Source organism: Heloderma suspectum, chromosome 15, assembly GCF_057233095.1.
Source record: "Heloderma suspectum isolate Gila_16-S chromosome 15, 16-S_ref, whole genome shotgun sequence".
Lineage (NCBI taxonomy): Eukaryota > Metazoa > Chordata > Lepidosauria > Squamata > Helodermatidae > Heloderma > Heloderma suspectum.
Genome location: NC_139472.1, coordinates 6147258 through 6167334, shown reverse-complemented (window position 1 = coordinate 6167334; position 20077 = coordinate 6147258). Strand labels below are relative to the sequence as shown.

At 47.0% G+C, this 20077-nt stretch overlaps 1 protein-coding gene across 9 annotated transcripts in view; it reads left to right on the top strand.

The window, feature by feature from the left end:
* The window catches only part of SAMD11 (sterile alpha motif domain containing 11), a 226148-nt gene that overhangs the window by 109813 nt on the left and 96258 nt on the right, over positions 1 to 20077 (top strand). For all 9 annotated transcript variants that reach the window (XM_084821698.1, XM_084821696.1, XM_084821693.1 and 6 more), the window contains one exon: positions 19447 to 19571. In XM_084821698.1, coding sequence (XP_084677824.1) covers positions 19447 to 19571 — 125 coding nt within the window. The remainder of the gene's footprint in view (positions 1 to 19446; positions 19572 to 20077) is intronic.

Here is a 20077-nt window from a genome sequence, read left to right as displayed (position 1 = left end):
TCTGACATCCCTACTTCACCACTGCTCATGCCATTATGGGAAATGTTTTGCTCTTCCTGCTTCCCAAACTGTGATGCATTTATCCTCAAGCAGAGGACATGGCTTCTGCTTCGTTTTAAAAAAAAAGGTGGATGGACCATCCAGTTTGTTCTGAGCTGTGGGGAGCTTTAAAGAAAAAGAAAGCAAGGCAGATGATGTACTGCTTGCATTGCAGAATGCCAGATAATTATCCCACTTTCGGTAAATACTACTAACTTGCCAGAGCCCCTGTGGTGTAGTAGCTTCGTGTGTTGGGCCTCCTCAACCACAAATCCTGTTGGGCGACTTTGAGTCAGTCACAACGTTTCAGCCTCATCTATGTGACAGGGCTGATGTGAGAATAAAGAAGAGGAGCACGGGGACGAGGAAGACCACGTACGCTGCTGTGAACTCCCTAAGGAAAGACAAGATGAAAGAGGGAGATGAGGAGGTCTTTCCTTGAGCCTCCAAGGTTGTAGTGAACTTGGCCTTATGTGAAATCCAGTGACAACTGCTGGCCTAGTTCAGCAGCACCCCACTGTGGGATGATGATGAAATATTATTATTGCTGCTGCTGCTGCTACTACTGCTACTACTACTACTACTACTACTTTTATCAAAATGTTTTTGGCCTCCCTCATAACTCCTCAGATGTTTTGCCCAAGGAGGAGCCCACAAATTTGTTTCAGTGTTTGCCTTTGGTAAAACGTTGCTGGTGGCTTCTGCTGCTGCTTCCCTGGCATGGTGTTCATTTGTGTTTTAACCCAATCCATCCCCTCAATGCCCCACAGGGTAGCTAATATAAAACAATACCCATGGCCTTTTAAAGTAATCAATAGAAAACAATGTGTGCCCTTAAAAATCACAGTAGCAGCAGCAGTGGTAAAGCCATACTCCTTAAACCAGGGATGGGCCATGTTTGGCTCTCCAGATGTTTTGGCCTACAACTCCCATCAGCCCCAGCCAAAACATGTGGAGGGTCACAAGTTGCCTGCTCCTGCCCTTATAGCAAAAAGAGATTTTAAAACCTCAGCATTGCAGGAGTAACTCCTTTGCAAATCCATCACATGCTCATAGTCAAACTAAAAAAGAGGGGAAAAACCTTGGAAAACTCTGGCACACACAAGTACAGACAACTCTTCCCTTAAGGATGCTTTCTTAAGCCCTTAACATTTGATGTTTGCCCTCAGTAACCTGGTCCTTAAGTTCTGGTCCTTTCTGGCCTGGCCCTGAAAGGGCCAAGGACATCTCTGTTTTTCCAAGGCTTTCTTTTTGCTACCTAACCCTTTTCAGCTTGGCCCGCTTGGCTTTTAGTCTCCCTAAACGGTATTCAAGAGTTCCTAGCTCAGGAATGCCCATGTCAGAGTGTTGCCCTTGAAGATCCCGGCTAAGATGACATTTGCCTTTATGGTTTAGCACCCCTCCCCCCAAAACAAACAACAACCCCCCAAACCAGTCAAACTGTCCTTGAGATTCATACAGCTCAGAGGTTACGCACCAGCTTCTGTTAAATAAGGTTGTTCAGGCAGCAGCATGTCGATGCAGCAGTATTTATAGACCAGGCTGGGGTTCCCTTTTTAATAGCGTCCATAAAAAGATCATTATTTTTCTCTTGGAGCAGGCTCTGGCTGATTTACACGCCTATGCCCTGTCCCCTGGTGTTCACTCTCGTTTAGGTGGCTCTGACTGATACATTGCCTCCGTTTGCTCATTCTTAAATAATCTGGACGATACATGAAACATGATCCTGTCACCTTATATTTTTCTTTCCCTTTAAAAACTTTGGCAAGAAGATCCGCTTTGGCAAAGACGTCCTTTGTTTGGTACTAGAAGGGGACCGAAGATAAGAAGGTGGGGTGGGCAATTTGGGGCCCTCCAGATACTTTAGGTCAGGGTTAGGCAACCTTGTTGGGCTGTGGGCAGCACCACAAAATGGCTCCCATGGGAGGTATGATGAAGTGCAAGTAACCTGTCCCAAAGACTTCCTCAGCAAGGGAGAGGTGGGGGCTGAGCCTAGGGATGTTGGAGAAATCTGCAACAGAATCAAATGAGTTCAGATTTCTATGAATATGACCCACGGATTCCATGGTTGACTGGCTTTTCCCGAGTTGCCTGGATTCCACGGACTTGTGGACTGTTTTTTCAACTTTCCTGAATTTTATGCAAATTTAGCAATGGAAAAGTACGTAAAATAAAAAATACACCCCTGAAAATGCATATTTCTCCCATAGGCTAAAGTGTGAAAATGAGCATGGGGGGTTGCACATTTGGGGGGAATTTGCACATGTGCACAAATGCGAACTTGCGCAAATTCAGGAACTTGAAAAAAATCCGATTCCGTCAATGAGCGGATGACAGACTGAAAGGCGTCTGACAATCCATAAAATGCAGTTGGAACAGATTTTATAATCCGTACATCCGTACCTGAGCCCTGACACATTAAATTCCTTCGAGATTTCAGCACCAACAGAAACCTATTTCACACCAATCCCAGCTGAAAATGTGTTAATTGAATTTTTTTTTTGGAAGGGCTAGGACACCTTGGCAGGCTCCAAAAAAGATGTCTGGGAGTACGTTGGTGTCCATAGGCACCACTTTGCTTACCCCTGTTTAAGCCTAGAATTCCCTCCATCCCTCACACTTGGACATGCTGGCTAGAGCCAATGGGGAGTTGTGCCATCAAAACATCTGGAGCACCATAAGTTGTCCACTCCTGCAAGAAGGCTGGGGTCTCTCCTTGGCTGTAGCTGATGCCATCATATTGCTTCCTGCTGGCCTTCAGAATGGCTGTGGTTCAACCGCTGTGATCTCCAGCCGATAAAGATGCTGCCTGCATCGCTATTTTGGTAGCCTCTTTACGGAGGAAGCGAGAGGGTAGGAAGAGAGGGCCCGGTGGAACTTTTCAAGGGAGTTGCTTCTGTTGACGGCTAGCCTCTCCCTGTCAACCCAAGATAGGTTTTGTGTTCCTTGGAGGCCAAGCTAGTAAGAAAACGGGGTGGGGAGAATTGGGGTGGGGGCTGCACACAACAGCCTGTACCCCTCTCACTCCTGCTGAGAAGAATTTGAGCAGGGGTGCTTATAAGTCCAAGTACCCCTCCTTTGAATTCTTACTGCACCCGTATTCCAGATTGTCTGGGTTGTGTTTAAATGCTGGTTCTGGCCCTCTCTCTGGCCAGCAACTTAGGATGTTCAGGCTCCAGTTTCCTGCTCAAGCCGCCTGGGTCTAGATCCAGGTTCTGCCACGCACTACCAGGCCCTGACAGACTGTACTGTTTGGGTAATGAGTGAGCTTGTGCAAGCCAGCCTCCATTGAACTCTGTTGCTCAGAGTGAGGAGGAGAGGGCTGACTACAGAGAGAGCGCCTGCAGGCAGAAATCCATCTTTTTGTGCCTGGTAGAGTTTGGCGTAGTGCAGGGGTGCCACATCTTAGGACCACAGGCCAAATCCGCCTTTCTGGGTTACCCCAGGTGGCTAAACTGTTGATCGTTGGGTGGTTTCCCAGGTTCTGCAAGCCCCCCCCCCCAGTTGAAATGCCTCTCCTAAGGCCAGCAGTAAGAGCTTTAAACTACAATATGCTAGTGTTTTCCATGTTTTGGCTCTGCCCACTTTGCCTGTGGCCCTCCAGCCTCTGAAATGCAGCCCCCAAGACCTTCTCTGAAATTGAACGGGGCCCTTGGGCTGAAAGAGTTTTGACACTCCCTGGTGTAGTGCATAGTGTATACCCCCAAATGTGTAACACTGGTGATGTTTGGTTTGTGCTAGTGTCATTTGGGGAGCAGCCATAGCTCAGTGGCAGAGCACCTGCTTTGCATGCAGAGGGTCTCATTTTCGATGCCTGGCATCTCCAAGTAGGGCTGGGAAAATTCATGCCTGAAACCCTGGAAAGCCGTTGCTACCAGTCAGTGTCAACAATACTGGGCTAGATAGACCAAGGGTCTGGTTTAGTATAAGGCAGCTTCCTATGTTCCTATGGCTATTTGTATGGGGTGGGGGGCACGCACGCACGCACGGACCAACCAGGCCTGTCTAATGCTACGGCCGCAAGCTTTGATAAAGCTGTATTGCCATGGTGACAGGTTCCTGTCAACTCTTGATATAATGACCCACCAAAGCGGACCGTGTGACGTAGCTTGATTTGGTGTGTTTGATTTGTTGGCGGTGCACGAATAGCAGCAGTGACCCTGCTATCTAGGCTTGCTGAAGCACTCCAGTAGGCTGTTTGAACTGAACTCAGTCGCTGTTGTATGGACAGGCCCTGGGGGTGGGGCGCGGGAGGAAGAACCCAAACCCAGGTGTCTGGATGCTCAGGGATCTGAGGTGCCCATAAATCATTCCCTCAGTTGTGTGGGAGCTGCTTCTAGATGCTCTGACGTTTGTACGTTTGCAGAGGAGACTATATGTGTAAGTCTGAACTCCATGATCAGCACACCCCGAAACCAAGGTGTACAAATTGTGTGGTTAGGCCCTGGTGCACATTGAGCTCTGCACACATTTGTTAATTATTATTACTTGTTACATTGAAATCCCGTCTTTTTCTCCGGGAAGCCCAAGGTGGTTACATGATCCTCATCGTTGTCCTCTCCATTTTATCCTCACAACAACCCTGTGAGGTAGGTTAGGCTGAGGGTCAATGACTAACCCAAAGTCACCCATTGAGCTCCATGGCCGAGTGGGGACTTGAACCCATGTCTCCCCACTCCAGTGTTAGGATGTCCAGCATCCTAACTCGGGTCATTTCAGTGATTTTGGGAGTGGGGGCAGACTTACCAGGAATGGGGGGGGGGCAAGCTTACCACTGGCAGTGCTCCTTTCTGCAACTGGTACCTGTCGTTTCCCCCCTGGGAATAATGTAATAAAGAATTACATTATTTATTTATTTGCAGTATTTTTACCCCAGTCTTCGGCCCAAAAAGGCTCCCAGAGCGGTTTACAAAGATTAAGAAGACAGTCCCTGCCCTCAGGCTTAGAATCTAAAAGTCACGACACAAAAGGAAAAAGGATTGGGAAGGAGGAGGAAAAAGCAAAAATTCAGGCACAAGTTCTAATTTTCAACATTCTTATAGGTGCTCTTTCTGGCAGGGAGGGGTGGAACAAGCGACCATGTTGTTCCTAGGTAATGTTGTTCCTAGGGAACATTGGGAGGCAAGCAGAATTGCAGCTCCTGAGAAGACATCTCCAGTGGGTCCGGGTGTGTGCGAGCCGGGGAGTGGTTTTAGAGATCTTTTTGCCCCAGTCCCCCAACCCTGTTTTCATAGGGGTACTTAGTTCTCGAACGCGGTTCTGTGGGCCCACGTAAACAGGCGGTGTCCTTCCCCAACCTCTATCCTGATTTCTGAGTGGGGGGTAGACAAAGCATTCCATCTCTGCCCCTCAAAGTCTGAAGTCTGTGTCCTCTGTTTTGGGAAGGGGTCAGGACCAGATTCGGGAAAGGAGGCTAAGGACTGCCCCTTGCATTGCCCACCGTCAGTGACACCATCAGTGGATAAGAGGAGAAGGAATAGAGTAAGGCTAGGGGAAAGGACTGGAACGCTTTCCATCTCTAACCCTCCTATGCCTCTCCATGTTGACAGGCCTCTAGCTAGTAAACAATAAAACAGTGATAACAGCGGGAGGTCGAAATAACATGTTTGCAACCTGGTGGATGAACGGAGACGCCTTGTCTGCCTGGATGTTTTTCAAGGATTCAGACATCCTGATCCCTATATATCAGGGGTGGCCAACAATGGGAGATCCAGGGGTCATTTTTGCCCCGACCGCCCCCCCCCCGCAGTTACCAAAGGGGCTTTAAGAAAACCAAATGGCATCTGGGTTTAGATGCCATTTTGTTTGAAAAAAAGTTTTGTTTATTTTGGGGGGTTCACCAAATTTTTTTTGGGGGGTGGCAAGGTCCACACTGGGCATCTGCGGGGGCCACATGTGGCATATGAGCTGCATGTTACCCATCTGTGCTATATATAATCCACTCTCAACCACTGTCTGCACTTCAAAAAAGACTTAACCCAGTTTGGGCACTGGCAATCAGCATTCACTATACCCATGTCTTTATGAGCACGCCTCTTGTGACGTTGGTTTGGGGGTTTAAAAAAGCATAGTTTCAATATGGTGCTTTAATTTTTTTTATCCTTTTGTTATTTTACCTTTTATGTTCACCGCTCCAACATCTGTTTTAGATATGGAGCGGTATACAAATATTGTAAATAAATAAACCAAGAACTTTGGAAACGATCGGGTGAATGTTCCCTTTTCAGCAGCTTTTGTCTGCATGGGTGGGCAGACTGATGCCTCTGTCTCTTTCTTAATGTTTTTGTGGTTCTTCAGCTCTGTCTGTGCTTCTGCTGTCGCTGCCACAACCTCTCCCCACTTTGCATATTGGATTTTATTTTATATGTTAAGGAAGGGCAGAGGGTCGGGACAGGTTTATGGCGACTGTATTGATCAGGGAAATTTAATACGATCCCTGCAGTGGCGGAAGGATCATTAAGAGATGGCAAGATAAGCGAAACTTTCCCCCCCCCTTTTAAAGCAATGCTTTTCTGTGGTATTTCATATCTTGTTATCTTTCTGGGCTTCTGTTCTTCTCCCCCAAATTTGCCAGCGGGTGTCAGTGATCAGGTTACACATGCTGCAAATTATTTGGATGAGCCTGTTCACCATGATTATGCATTGTTATATGGGGCTGTGGGAGAGTTGCTGAACAGAGCACTTATACATGCATTAGGCCCCAGTAGTGCAGTTAGATAATATTAGACTCTGGACTTAATGGTCTTACAAAGGAGGCGGCTCTTTAGATCAGAGGACCCCAACCGTTTCAGGACCCGTGGGCACATTAAGGAATTTGAGAAACTGCTGTGGGCACCACCACAAAATGGCTAATCAGTGGATCGCTGCTTTGGCATCTGCCTGTCACGTCTATGGGTCTTAGGCAGCACCTTATTCAGCAAAAACTGCAGTGTCTCTTTAATAAGGGATTGCCTAATTCATCTAATTGCTGGCAGTGCAGTGCAGCTAATGCTTCTGTTAAACGTATGTTTTGGCCATGCCCAGTAGTTGCTTCTTTTGGGGAGCAGGTTATTACACAGATAAGTTTTGTCCTGGAACAGTCTTTAATATTTACTGATGTACACGTATTTTAAATTATTTATCTGCTTCATGGAAATTAACAAACAGTCAGTGTAAATAGATTCTTCGTGCCCCTTTGACAGCTAAAACACTGATATTACAACACTGGAAGGATAAATACACATCATATAATGCAATGGACTGAGGACTTCACACTGCTTTCAATATTTGAATGGGTGGCCTATAGATGCCACCTTCAAATGGATACTTATTTGGATAGTTGGTCCACTTTTGTTGCAGCACATGAATAATTGCTAGAAAGTTGTATGTGTTTCAAACATACCCATTGCTATGAATATATACAAATCCCTTTACATATATTAAAAAGGGGAGAAATTAAAAATAAATAAATCAAGTTTTGTGGGTGCCTGCAGGTGCCACATTGGGGAGCCCCTCACAAGCACCATTGGAAGTGCCTGCAAGTGCCATGGCCCCCGTGGGCCCCGCGTTGGGTACCCGTGATTTAGATAGTTGTGTATATTATTCCACTTACTCCAAAATGTGGTAAGCCAGCCCTGCTGCATTTGGGGAACTCTCTTGCTCATTCCTCTGAGTGGAGCCCTAGATTTCTGCCCCCAAGTCCTACTTTGATGGTGCCATTGGTTGATGTACATCAGGCTAGCCTCCCAGTTATTCTTTTTTTCCAATTAAAACAAATCTTAAAAATAAAAACATCAAGAGGGGCAGGGTGCCTGGTTGACGCCAAGAGAGTTGCCCCTGCAGGCACCACATTGGAGATCCCAGAGCTAGATGAACCAATGGTGATATCAGGGGAGCGATATCAGGGGAGTGCTGTGGCTCAGTGGCAGAGCCCCCACTTTGCATGCAGAAGGTCCCAGGTTCAGTCCCCAGCTTCTCCAGGTAGAGCTGGAAAAACTCCTGCCTGAAACCCCTAGAGAGTTGCTGCCAGTCAGTGTCTAAAGTACTGGGATGGATGGACCAAGGGTCTGACTCAGTATAAGGCAGCTTCCAATGTCCCTATGTAAGTTCCCAAGAATCAGGAGACTTGCCAGCAGTCAGCAAAGGACTACACCTTTTGGTTAGCATCTTTACTATCAGCCAGACCCAGAGTCCTCCCGCAGTTCATTCTGCCCCCTCCCTCTGGCATGAAGAGCCTGGAATCTGGACCATGATATCATCCTCCAGGGACCAGAAGAGTCTGTTCAACAGGGCAGTGCTGCCGCCGTTCCAGCTCCAGCTTCTCACCCATCAGGTTTAGATTAAGGCGCAACCACCCTCAGCCCTGGCCCAATCCTGACAATAACTCCCAGGTTCAAGCTTCAGGACCTGTTGCAGACTTGATGTGTCATGGGTAGGGACAGGAGAGAAATTTGTTCAGTTTGCATTTTACTGCAAACTTACCTAATTTTGCACTTTTGAACTAATACGCGGGCTGAAATTCAGTTATCCTTCAAAATTCGCAATTCTCCCAATTTTGCAATGTTCTCCAATCAAAAAATGCGTACATTAGGGGGAAATGCACCCCAACATGAGTGAAAAGACTGTATGAAAATGCATTACATTAGTGGAAAGTGCTTGCAAAAAATGTGTATTCTAGGCAAAATTGCATATAAAAATCCATGTATTAGGAGAAAGGCACACAAAATGCATACAGTGTTTCATGTGAAAATCGGGAAAATGGGAAACCAACAGAACTTCTACAGATTTGTCCATCTTCAGTGATGGGTTGCTACCATTCCTGGCACAAGTTCAGCTTCTGTATTAGGGACAGATGACATTTTCATTTCAATTTGTTTTTGTTAAGCATTTACCCAGATTTGCAAATTTCTTAATATTTGGGACAGAAAGGATTTGAGATTTTTAAAGAATTGAATGCTGGAGAAACTGAAACTGACATCCATCCATTCAGGCCTAGGGCTTTGAAAACGTTGGTCTTCAAAGTCTGGGTTTGAATCCCTGTGTATTCAACCACGTTAGTGCTGAATTAGGGCTGCCACCTCATTTTTTCTGACAGTCTTCTCATTTTTAACAGCTAGACAGCAGGCAGATACATCAACCTCAGCTCCATATATGTTTCCCACCTTTTGACACCTATCGCTATGAGTTGTAACACTTGGATATCTTACCAGACCCCACCAGTGCCTGGCAGCCTTGTCAAGATCCTGGCACTGATTTATTTTTTTGTTAATTGTGTCTATCCGTTAGTGTCTTCATCCATCTCCCTGTTAAAGATGTGACCGAATGCTAATGCCTGTAAATGAGCAATAGTTTTATTAATTAATTAAATTTATTTAATAAATAGGCACATTTTCAAAGTAAACAACCTGTTCGGATCCAGTCTGTGGTATCCACAATGGAGAAGCTAACCGAGAAGAGCCAGTGTGGTGGTGTGGTTAGAGCGTTGGACTGAGACTCAAGAGATCCAGGTTCTAGTCCCCAGTTGTCCATGAAGCTCACAGAGTGACTCTGGGCCAGTCACTGACTCTCAGCCTAACCTACTTCACAGGTTGTTTTTGTGGGGATGAAATGGAGAGGAGGAGGACTGGGTAAGCTGCCTTGGGTTCCTTGCAAGAGGAAACAAGGTGGGATATAAATACAATAATTAAATAAATCACAGCAAAACCATTGCATGTGACATAAGCATATGAGCTAAAATACTTGCTTGTAGCATACTTCTGAAGTGTTGTATCACAGACTAGTTATCGTCACATGAAGACATTTTATGAGACACTCCACTTTCAACTTGAACAATAAAAGGTATCTAATCTACAGATTTAAAGTGCTTTAGTAGTCATTCTCTCTCCTCCAGAGAACCCTGGGAACTCTTAATTCTGTGAGGCGGTCAGAGCCCTCATTCATCTTAGAATTCCCAGATTCTTTGGGGGAATGCTACAGCTAATAGAAGTTTGAAATGTAGATACGCCTTTTTATATCATGATAGCTGACCTTAAACTTTGGCTGTACAGAACTCACCACAACTGTTTCTCAGCCACTTCACCCACTTCAAAATTGGCTGTTTTGTGTCAGGGTTGAGGTGGATTTTTTTCCCAGGGAAGAGAATCTTAGTGGCCACCATTTTTTGCCCCCCACCGCCGCCCAAAAGCCTGGTCCTGAGGTGTTCTTTGAATTTCGGGAAAATGTAAATGGCTGCCACCATAAAATAAAAATATGTCTGCCTCCTTTGACACTCACTTGGGGCCACCATTTTAGTGGACAACAGACAAACACTTCCAGAAAACACACACTTTTTACTGAGTGGATGGATCGTTCTTCCAGCGGTTTATTTTATTTGAGAGGTACAGTGTTAAATATCCCTCCAAAGAAAGAGCATTGATTGAAGCAGGCTCATTAAAAATATAAGTCAGTGTGCTCTTCCATGCAACTCCATTTTTAATAACTACTAGGAAAAGCAATCTTTATGTTTGGATTTATTTATTTATTTCATTTAGTAAGAATGATTTTCCAGCTTTCTCCATTGTGTGGAGAGCCTCCAGAGATACCGGAGACTCTCCTCTTCAGAAAGTCATCCTCTGCAAGTGCAGGGTGACGGAAACATGCGAGGAGGGGACTGCAGGCTCCTTCTCACCCCTTTCTGAACGTCTGAATAGGGCTTGTGTTTTGTGAGAAACAGGAGTGTATCTGTGTGCATGAGCGAGAGGGTGTGTTAACTCACTCCGGAGGTTCTGTAAGACAATGAAACACCTGGCTGCATTTTTCCTTCCAGGCAGTTGGCTGAGGTTATCTTTCTGCCCAGAGGTCATCTCACGCTTATATAGCCTCTTGAGATCCATTTCCCGTAAGCTACAGAGCTATCGTTTGCCGCTGGTGAATCATTATATTGCCATTATAGAGGATGGATTAGGACAGTCGGCCTTTTGAGGGAAGGCAAACGAACTATTAGTCCCATTAAATATAGACAATAGATTAATCGGGGCATTCGACAGAGACGTTAACAACTGTGTTTGTGTTTTGTTATGGTCTAGATCTCCAGTCTTGTGTGTGTGTGTGTGCGTGCGTGTGTGCGTGCGCGGGCACGCATCCCCAGATCATTTGCAAAATATCTTGGAATGTCAGGATGTCATCCAAGGTTAACTTGAAATTAGTGGTGAAGAAAGAAGTCCAGGCTGGAGTGGAGGGTATTAATTTAACTAGCAGCCTTTAAAACACTGCACGTTCTTGGGTATTGGGGGTCCTCCAGGAATATAAAGTTGCTATCCCAGAGGCCTGTGTGGCAGGCTGGAAGGGTCCCTCAGTGTCTTACCAGCAGAGCTGGATGCAGGCAGGCTCAGTTCCTAAATAGTTGATGGCATCTATGACTTATGTACCTGCACAGCAGTTTAATTTGAGCCAAGGCATAGCGCCCTATACAAGTGTGGGACTGCAGGGCAAAATCCAATGTAAGTCCTACTTAGAGTAAACCCATTGAAATGAATGGGACTTCCTTTATTTCAGTAGTTCTACTCTACATAGGACTTGTGTTGGGTTTTGCCCGTAGATACCCTGCCGCCTATTTCCATTAAACTATGAAGTTAATTGGAAAACCATGGGCAAGTCACATTCTCTGCCAGCTTAATCTACCTTGCAGGGTTGTTGTGAGGATCAAATGGGATAACTTGTGTGCCGCCCTGGGAGTGCTAGTTGCAAACGTAATAAGGCAGGGCTCATGGGGACACAGCACTGGCACATTTTTACTAGCAGGGAAGCTGATGTCTTCTGCCACACCCTTCCGAATTCCTTGTTCTCTCTGAGCTGAGCTACAATCTTTACAGTAGTTGGGAGGAAATTAATTTTCCCAGCAAGAAGATACTGTTCCTTGCTGTAATGTAAAGCATTTTGGGGTGGCTTGGTCTTGAATGGCCAGTTAAGACCCATTAGCTTTACAAAATACCTGCTCCTAGCTGATGAAAACTGCTAGAACTGGTTTGTTGATATGCATCAACACAGCTGCCTGTAATTTTGGACTCCTGGGGGCACAGCTATGGGGACTGTCATGATGAGTGCCTGCACTTTAAAACTTATCACTACATCATCAGTACATGTGATAAGCAATTAAAAATCAGTTGCTGTTTTTTAAAGAGAGTTTTGAGAGAAGCATCATTTTCCATAGTTTGCACGCATCCCTGTCCCCCCCCCCACACAGACACACCTTTTGTCTCACTGTCTCTGCCTGGTTAAACAAGTTTTGCAGGCTTTTGAAACTGTACAAAGACCTGCCATGCCTATTTGACTCGAGGCAACATTGGGATGAGGATACCACATCATTCTCAGCAGTCTGCCTTTGAAAGTGCCTTTGACTCCTTGGAAATACCCATCGTCTCTCTATAGCCAAAGAGTGTTTTCGTGTGAGGAGTTTTTCTCCCCATGGAGTATTCACAACCAGTCATTACGCAATCGGGGACAGAATTTCCAAGTCAGTGTGTGTCTCATCTGTGTGTCTCCGAGACCTCAAAGTTTAAACATTAAACCACTGCATCTTATACACTAATAGCAAACTCACTCGCAGAGTTCCAATCCTTGTGTAGCCACAATGGCTCTGTCCACGCACAAGGGGGAGGTGTGGGCAGGTTGATTTGCAGAAGCACAAAAAAATCTCTAGTGAAAAAAACCTAAGGGGAGGGGGAGCCAAAAATAGCCCAGTGAGAACTGAGCGTGCTCAGTACCCACAAAATTCTGAGTAGCGGTTGGGGCAGGGTGGGAAACTGTGGTGGCGGGGGGCGGGGCAGGGGAGGTAATGGAGTATCCCAGAAAAGGGCATGTTTCGCTGCTTGGAACCCTAAACAGGAACACTCCACATTGTAACATTTTGTTGTAGGTTGCACTTTTCTCTCCTGTTCCTGATACAATCTAATTAATCCATTCTTTATCACTGAAACTGTTTGATGGAGGGCATACCTTGGTGCGTGTGCGTGTGTGTGTGTGAAAGGGGGGGAGGGGGGGAGAGGGAATATGCTTCTTCTGTATTCCAGCCTACCTTTCTCCTCTGCTCAGTCAACACTGAAAACCTTCCAAAGCATTAATTAGCAAAAGGCAAGGTGGAGCGAGGAAACTTGCAGAAGCTGAAAATGGTTACGGCAACCTTCAGTCTTTTAGGAGATTATCTGTCTCCTTCCCAACCTCTCAGGAGATCTGCCTCTCTCCCTCTCTCCCCCACCCCACCTCTAATCCATTTTTTAAAAATATAATATTATGCAGCTAGAAGGGATCAGACAGCTAATCTGATTTTGCGTGTGTGTGCGTATTTGAGGAAGCGTGGGTGGGTGTGGAATAGCTGCCTGTGTTAAAAAGCCACCCAAGTTTGTAGTGTTTAACAGAAGGAAGCAGGGCTGGCATAAAGTGCCGAGGCCCCACGCTCCAGCAGGGGCCCACTGACAAGAGCCCCCTGGACTTGCTCCTCTTCACCATTGCAACCTGCTTTTTTCTCCTCCCTCTCGGTCTGGCCCAGACAACAGAAGTGGTGAGGAGGAGCAGGAGATGCCACGGCCTCCTTGCTCCCCAATATCTCTGCCTGCCAAGCAAGCAAGCAAGCAGGAGCAGTGATGAGGAAGAGGAGGAGGAGCAAGAACAGCTGGTTAGAATGGCAGTGAGAAGGAAGACCCACTGAGGGAGGTGCCCATTGAGGGTGTCTCACCCAAGGGCCCTCAGAAACCTGGAGTCAGCATTGGAACGGAGGGGTGTTTTTTGAGGGAGGAATCTATGCTTTCTCCTTCAGGATAGCCATAGTTCAAGGGTGCTTGTGTTACACCGTCAGTTCAATTATTTCCAGACTTTCTTGTTTACCTGTGAAGTTTCCATTTACCAAGTGAGACCCTTGGTCCATCTCGCCCAGTGTTATCTACTGCACTGCCTAGCAGCATCTCTAGGGTTTCAGACAGGAGTCTATCACAGCCCTACCTAGAAGTGACAGGGATTGACCCTGGCGCCTTCTGCATGCAAAGCAGGTGCTCTGCCACTGAGCCATGGTCCTTTCCCCAGTGATAGCGCAAGAGTCTAGACCTCCTGGTTCTGAGTTAAAAGGCTCACCTTATACCAGGTTAGAGCAATGGTCCATCAGGCCCAGCGTTACGTATAATGACTAGCAGGGGCTCCCCAGGGTTTCAGGTGGGGTCTTTCCCAGCGCTGCCTGGGGATGCTAGGGATTGAAACTGGGATTTTCCGCACACAAAGCCTTCTATCTGGTATTCAGTCTTTTAGGGGCAGGAAGATCCCCCCCACCCCCAGTGCATGGGAGAGCATGTTGCCATTCATACGATCCTCTCATTGTCTGGAATGGTACGGTCAGGCTGTTTGTCTAAACCAGGGATGTGGAACATGTGGCCCTGAAGATGATGTTGGAATTGCATCTCCCATCATCCCTCGCCATTAAGACCATAAGGAGAGCCCTGCTGGATCAGGCCAAGGGTCTGTCTCGTCCAGGATTCTGTTCACACAGTGGCCAACCAGCTGCCCATGGGAAACCCATAAGCAGGATAAGAGTGCAATAGCACTCTCCCACCCATGATCCCCAGCAGCTGGTGTACATCGGCGTACTGCCACTGGAGGTAGCATAGAGCCATCAGGACTAGTAGCCATTGATAGCCTTCTCCTCCAGGAATTTGTTTAACCGCCTTTTAAAGCCGTCCAAATTGGTGGCCATCACTATGTCTCATGGAAGCGAATTCCACAGTTTAATTCTGTGCTGTGTGAAGAAGTCCTTCTTTTTATCTCTCCTGAATCTCCCACCAGTCAGTTTCATGGGATGACCCCACTGGGTTGTAGTATTATGAGCGGGAGAGAGAGCCAACCATTAGCTATCTTGGCTAGGTCTGATGGGTTTCAGTCCAACAGCATCTGGAAGGTTGCACGTTCCCTGCCGCTGGTCTAAACCAAGCTTGAATTAGGCAGATCCAAACATTATTGGTTTAGGAGAGGGGGCTGTAGAGCTTTCTCAGAGTTTCTGGACTGTAGCATGATCAGTTCCTATGGTCCATAGTCATATAGGACAAAAAGATGCAGAGATAGTGAAGGATCATCACAAGCTAATTAAACTCACTGGCATATCCACCTTGTCTACACACACACACACACACCCCTCCCTTTCCTGTTGTGCTGATGGCAGCTTTTATCTGTCCTCTGTCCCCAATGTCCAGAGATATTGATTTGCACGATTAAGAGGAACTGATAATCGCCTCAAATTAATCCCTTAAACTCCTTTACAAATACTTTGCATAATGCACCTTGAAGGTGGCATTTAGGCTAGGATAAGCCTCAAAATTGCTTGCAGTAGTTTTGCCGGCGGGGGGTGGGGTGTGTGGCATGAGGAGTGCGACTCAATCTCTAGGTGGTGGGAACTGGCTCCTTTCCTCCCCAGGAGGTTTCGTGGAAGTGACCCCACCTTGAATGAACAGTGTAACCCTTTGGCAAAGGGGGATTGCGGCTAAAATGCCTTTAGAAGGCTTGAAGTGAGGTCACGTTTGGCAGAGTAGAGGGGACCAGGTGTAGGAGAGCATTGTCTGCAGTGCCCCTGTGAAAATCCATGGCTAGATGCCCATCGACAGCACCTCCATCTAATGACTTTTCTGTCATAAACTTTATCTGATTAAGCAGGGTGCTTGGCTAGAGATTAGCACATGCTCTCCTGCCCTGCCTTTCTCCCATACTCTGGATGGACTCATTGGAGCAGTGCAACAGCACTTCTGGCCCAAGCCGGGGGGGGGGGGGGCATGCAGGGCCGGGGGGGGGGCACTATTTAAAGAGAGGAGGGCTCAGTGATTTGGCAGATAGTGTGCCCTCCCAGTCTCCGCAGATTAGGGTGGTCTTCGTGGAGGCATTGTGCTGGCGGTCATGTGTTGTGTCTCGCTGATGCGCAGAGCAAGGGCGCTGGTTGCGTGAGTATAGAACCCCCTTAGGCTTAATCCTTTAAGGTTGTGAAATGTTTTCACATCTTTGCATTCCTCGGAACATGGGGGCGGGGGGCGAAGTTCATGGAGGTTAGGTCTACGGAAGGCTGCTCTTGCTAAATGCACCTTCTGCCTTCAGAGTAGCAGATGCTTGGGAGAGACAAAAAGAGAAAGGTTACCCTAGGCCTGTGAGTCTGCTTGTCTGATGAGGAACCACGTCTAAGGGCCACTGGGACAGTGTATGTGTACTTAAAGGCAGGGCGGCCCACCTTTCCAGATAAGACACTGCTGCTGAAATTATGTATCTTCAAGATCTGGTGCCTGACCTTGCTTGCTTTCTTCTCTCTCTGTTCCTTTTTCCCTTTTGCATCACGCCTGTTAGATCCGTGGTGGGCAGACTACAGGCTTGTGTGATCTGCTTTGCTCTTTACTAGAGCCCCAAGGTCCACCAACCAGAGCCTAGTGCAAAGAAACACACTTGAAATTAATAATTCTAAGACCAGGAACCTGTTTTGGAGCACTAGAACTGAATAGAGCTCACCATCCTCCCACATACAAGTCCACCCCTCATTACAGTTAGTTTTCTTCATTTCAACAGTATAGTTTAAGGTAGGAGAGAGGGCATTTTGTTGCTGCTATTGTTAAGTAATTGGGAGTTAGAAATCCTTGCCGATCCACTGCAAATCACCCAGAGATCTATCAGCCCATCCAGATCTACCTTCTACCCACCCCTACATTAGACTGTAAGATCTTTTAATCTCTGTATAATAATGATCATAGCTCCTCGTGGTCTCAGCTTGAACAGATTGCCCACTATGGTGTTGTGAGTGAGGGTTGTCACCCCGAAACAACCGACTCTCAAAATGCTGAGGGCATCCAGGGGAATTGTCTTGGCTGCTGTTGCAAGCAGAAGACAGATCTTTGGTCAGGCTCTGCCAGGTAGTTCTTGGTGTCCTGTCTAAAGGAAGAGCAATGCTACAGTTTGGGCCTCTAAAATGGAAAAGAAATGGGCAACTGTTGTAGTTATAGAATCGTAATTTATGGAACACTGGCAGGTCAGGCATTTTATGCCCTGTAATATCATGTGTTGTTACACATCAGGATAAGTGTGTGTGTGTGTGTGTGTGTGTGTGTGTGTTACCTGTGTGTATGGAAAGGTTTTCGTATTAGAGCCTGAAAAAAATGTATTAAAGGAGCTAGAGAAATGGACGTGGGACAGTCCTCGGCGCTGCCAGTTTACATGGAGACAAATGGGAGAGGGCAGCTTTAGAGAGAGTTTGCAGAAATATGTTGCATTAAGGAAGAAAGAGTTTACCACTTATGTGGGTGATTATGATGAGCTAGACAGATAAGAACGTTGCATTGAGTGCTTGAAATTTGGTAGATGTTGACATTTACCTGTGAATGCTGGCATTTCCAGATGAAATTCGAGAACGTCTTGGGCGGGAGGAAGAATAATTTCCCCACTTGGGGGGAGGGGGGGGCACAAGCCAGCAATTGCCGGCAGTCCTGTTTAGATGCATTCACTTGTGTTGCTGACATCCAGAAAACATAGCTGGTATTGTCAACACTGGCCAAACGTCATACGTACACAGTAAACATATATAGAAGAACGTTTTTGTGTTACCCTGTGTTTGTTTTGCTTATAGTTCTGTTTGTTTATGAAAATCATGTTGATGGAAAGGGAGGAAGCTGAAGAAATGAAGTCTTTAACAGGCCAAACAGTATCCAGAGGGGGTGTGTGTGTGTGTGTGTGTGTGATGCCATTTTGGCTAACTGTGTTGGGAGTAGGGTAGGCCAGCAAAGCTGTTTTGAGCCACACAGAATGCAGTTAAGGTTGGAATATGGCAAAAGAGGTGGCGCAACTTGGAGCCTCTTGGAGACGGTCCTTCTGGCACATGTGGACGGCTAAATGCTGTGTGGTGAAGGTTGTGATTTAAGGCAGCTGATGCCCAGGTGCATGGGAAAGCGTGCTTTGGCTGTCTTCCTGTCACACTTCCCTTCCTTCCATCCTTGTGAACGTGGGGCATTGCCCTATACTGGGTCAGACCATTGGCCCATCTAGTCTAGTATCCACAGCATGTGCTCTACCACTGAGCTACAGCCCTGCCCTTAAACCTGACCGTTGTTCCAGGCTATATGTCTGTCTGAATGTACTGTATGCTTCTGTGTGTCAGAATACTTAAGGCAAGAGACACACGGTTTAGAACAGGGTTGGAAGCTGTTTGAGGTTTTGCTTCACATTATGTGCATAATATTCCTCCCTTTGTCCCACAGTGACTCCGATCAAACAGATTTTTGCAGAGTTTTGGAACTGCGTGAAACCTGCAAAACTGGCTTGCTGCAGGGGCAAATCACAAACGGGCATCCCTGCTTCCACCAGCTTCAATGTTCTAAAAGATATTTTTTGACTGACTCCAGCCATTGATACTTGCAAATATCAGTAGAGGTGGTGTCCAAAACATTGCTTCTTTTTCCTACCTGACCAGCCATCAATGTTTTACTCTTTCATTCTGTCAATATATTGCTCTGTTCCAGCCTTCCCCAGCGTGGCACCCTCCAGATGTGTTGGACTACATCTATCTCCTGTGATCCCCAGCCAGCGTGGCCATGTTGATCCGGGATCATGGGAGTTGTAATCCGAACACATCTGGAAGGTGCCACGCTGGGGGAGGCTGCTCTATACACACACTCTATCCGTCCCGTTTCTTCCATTTGCGTTCAGCCCGCCAGTTATTGATTGAGTCATATGATTCTCTTCTGAATTTCCTGTTTCGTTGTGCTTGAGACAGCCAAGCAGCTACTTGGCTTAGCTGAGGAAGAGCTACCAACAGGTGAGCTCGTCAGTAAGCGCCGAATGTACAGGGATATCTTGGAAAGGGCTGGCAAAATGGTTGCTACAAAGCATCCGGAGCTGCGCTGCCAGTCTCGCTTGAACAGACCGTCCAAAAAGGTTGGAGGTGGTATGAGGGAAATCCTCAGTTTGTGCCTCCCCACCTCGTCCAGGTTAAGGGCCCCTCTGCTCAGTCTTGAAAACCCTGGTCTGGAGACTTCTACAGCAGGTGGACTTTCCTGTCATTTACAAAGGCTGCCTCAAAAGAAGAGTTTTGGACGTGCTGGAAGGGGGAACATTCTAGTTGACAAAAGGTCCTCCCCTCCCCCTCCCCCCTCTCACTCCCCCCCCCCCCGAATAGATAGACAGACAAGGAGCATCCTTTCTTCTTTTAATGTACTTAAAATAAAGTTTAAAATACAGGCAAAACAAAAAGGGAGAATGCACTCAACAACCTAAGAAGATCCATGTAAAGGGGAAAAGGAAAGTTCTGGGTTATAATTCTACTTAATATGCCCCAGAGCAAGTTTGTGGGACAATTAGAGCAAATCAGCCTTGGGAGAAGCCGGCTAAGTATGAGGGGAGAGAGTTTGGATGTGTGTGAGTGAGCCCTTTCTTCTTTCTCTCCCTCTCTCACAGCCGGGACAACGACCTCACCTCCTTCATCTCCAGCCTCCACCAGAGCCGCCAGCTCGTTATGCCAGAGACGCAAAACCGCTGCGAGTTCAAAAGAAGCACCTTGGATGTCGGCTTGGGAGCAGCAGGTAAGCCCTGGTGGAGGAGGCAGCCAGGGGGTGGGAGCTCATCTTGCCCGTGTCTCTTGTTTTGTTGCATTTTTCCCCATGTGTGGCAGCTGCGCAGGACGTGGGAACATGGTTTTGTTCAACCATAGCACAGCCACTTGAGGCCCTGTCCTTGTTTCTCGATCTGGTGGCCTGCATGTTTGAAAATGCGCTCCGCCAGAGACGTGAAACAGCCTCCGGGGGGGTTTAGCAAGCAGCGGAGCAGAAAGAGACCTCGGTTGGGTTTGTAATTGCATTAATCAGAGGCTTGTCGCACGGCGCCTCCGTCCCTGCTGGCCCCCTTGCTTGAGTGGCGTGCTCGACTTTATGCTGCGGTCTGACCTTTGAGGAGTTTAGCAGGCTCCGGCTTGTCTTGCTGCTGAATGAGGGAGAGGCGGAGAGAGAGAGATTGAAAGGCAGGTCATACCTCCCGCTGTTCCTTCCTCCCATTGACAGTGTCGGCGGGAAGGAGATGGGTCGGGCGTGGA